The sequence below is a fragment of the Hippocampus comes genome, unplaced genomic scaffold, assembly GCF_001891065.2.
Source record: "Hippocampus comes isolate QL1 unplaced genomic scaffold, H_comes_QL1_v1.1 scaffold393, whole genome shotgun sequence".
NCBI classification, from domain to species: domain Eukaryota; kingdom Metazoa; phylum Chordata; class Actinopteri; order Syngnathiformes; family Syngnathidae; genus Hippocampus; species Hippocampus comes.
In genome coordinates this window covers 38,032-40,211 of record NW_017805831.1, presented here as the reverse complement: position 1 = coordinate 40,211, position 2,180 = coordinate 38,032, and the positions used below count along the sequence as shown (strand labels likewise).

Below are 2,180 nucleotides of genomic sequence, written 5' to 3'. Positions count from 1 at the left end.
CCGCCGCAGCAGGGGCGCACGGGGGGGCTCCGCCCGGCGGGCGCCTCCCCGGAGCAGGGCGGGCTCTTGCCCGCGGAGGCGGCGACCTCCGTCCCGCAGACTCAACCCCGAACCCTGGCTCAGATCCGTCCGCCGGGCGGCCTTCCGACACCCCCCGATCAAGCCGCTCAACGTCATCCGTTCGACCCCGACTCGGCCTCCTCCTCGCCGTCGTCGGCCGCCCCGCGCGTCCCCTTGGCTTCGTCCTCTCTTCCTCAGCTCTACGCCGACATCCTGCCCGACGACGGCCCCGGGAGGAGGAGGAGCGTCAACCGGGACGCGGGTGCCTGGACGCCGCCGTCGGCGCACTCGGACGACATCCCGGCCCCGACGCCGGCCTCGGCCGACGCGTCCCGTTTGACTCCCGAGGCGGCCGGCCCCAACCCGCCCCCGTCGGCTCTGGCGCCGTCCTCGGAGCTGGAGAGGCAGCTGTCGGTGTGCTCGGCGACCCAGGAGAGAGGCGCTCTCGTGGCCGCGGACTCTCCAAGAGGCCTCCTCTGCGGGAGCCACGCGGAGGTCAAGGTGCGTCATGTCACCTGTGTCCGAACAGCAGCGCTCCCTCAAGATTAGCCGCTTCTGAATTGATCTCTCGTTAGCCGTCTGATTTGAATCAAAAAGAATTCAATAAATGATTTTCTTTTTTTTTTTATTGGCATCGCAAGCCTGAAAATTTGGCAGTATGGCGCAGATGGCAAAAGATGAAGTCACGATGTCTCGCTAATAAGTTGTCGGTCACTGTCGTTGGGACACTTTGGCCTCAGCGCTTCATGTGTTTCCCGGCAGGAGGAGCGTGAGGAGCGAGGCAATCCCGCCAAGTCTGAGTGCGCCGACCCCGGGAAAGAACTGCTCCGCCACCTGCTGAAAGAAAAAGCCTCGCCTGAAAAGACGGCGTCGCCCGGTGGCCACGCGGCGTCCGCCGTCCACCGCGGGCTCTCCGGTGAAAGCGCGCGCTCCGAGGACGAGGATGGCGACGGTTTCCCCGACCGCGCGACGACGGCCCCTCCCGGCGTCTCGGACGCGTTGTCGAGGAAGAAGCCCCAGCGCTGCAAACGAGCCGTGCGGCCCGACAAAGACAAAAATTTGAGCAAGTGCAAGAGGCGGCGACGAGAGGACGAGGAGGAGAACGACGATGCGCTCAACTGCTCGTCTTCTGCCTCGGAGCAGCGGATGACGCGCCTCACGCAGGTCAGCTGACGACACGCGGCGAGCTCCTATTTGTCATTTGGACATTTTGCTCAGAAGTCGACTGTATGGAAAGGTCGTCGGGAGTGAGTGAATGATTTCCAACGCGGTCACCGCAATCACTCCACGAGCGCCATGCAAGGGATTTGTCATGGGCATAGTTGAGCGACTAAAGGCTTCCCAAAAAGATGGACAACTTGACACCACATATTGAATCTTACTCAGCCAAGTGTCAGCGTAGAAAATGTTGCCCTGTCCGACGCTACTGCCTTGTTGAAGTGGATTGGGTCGATTAGAATCATTGTTAGTTGTGAGAAAAATTCCAAATGAAAAGATCAAATGGGTTCGGAGAGGAACATGACGTTTGCTTTGGACTGATTGAAGCGTCCCTTTGGTTTTGGGGCCCCTCAGCTGTCGGCGCTGCCCCTGATGGAGCCCGTCCTGTGCCTGGACCTGAGCCCGTTCCCCCCGTACGGCAGCTCGTCTCTTGGCCGAGACTCGGCGCTGAGCGGCTCCTTCGGCAACGCCTGCCTCGACGGAGTCGCCGACTACTACACGCAGCTTGCGTGCAAGGTAGGGGGGGGGGGCGCGCTCTGCGGGAACGCGGCACTCAACGCCGCGCATCGATCGACGTACGTACCTCTTCCATCCGCGAAGGATGGCGGCAGATGTTAGTCCTCTTCGGCTCCGACAAAAGCAATCGACGTCTAGCATCTGTCGAGAGATGACCACAAATGAGCAAAAAGGAAAATTCCATTCATCAAATAAGTCGGGCGGACCAAATCAGCTGGGAACAGAGAGTCGTTCACAGCAGGAGTTGATTTGTTCTTTGCTGCGTCCGTAGGCAAAAAGGGAACGGGAAGCGCAACTGCAAATGTGCCATTTTGAGGCCGTGTCTCTTCTCGTCCCAAACAGAACATCCTGGGCAACCCCCCCACCCCCCCGGCCTCGCTGCCGCC

The 2,180-nt window shown here is 61.0% G+C and overlaps 1 protein-coding gene across 1 annotated transcript in view; it reads left to right on the top strand.

Moving 5' to 3' along the window:
• The window catches only part of kmt2ca (lysine (K)-specific methyltransferase 2Ca), a 42,370-nt gene that overhangs the window by 31,356 nt on the left and 8,834 nt on the right, over window positions 1-2,180 (top strand). The window contains 4 exon segments of the mRNA XM_019887492.1: window positions 1-562; window positions 821-1,224; window positions 1,633-1,794; window positions 2,137-2,177. The exon segment at window positions 1-562 is cut by the window's left edge and continues 180 nt beyond it. Coding sequence (XP_019743051.1) covers window positions 1-562; window positions 821-1,224; window positions 1,633-1,794; window positions 2,137-2,177 — 1,169 coding nt within the window.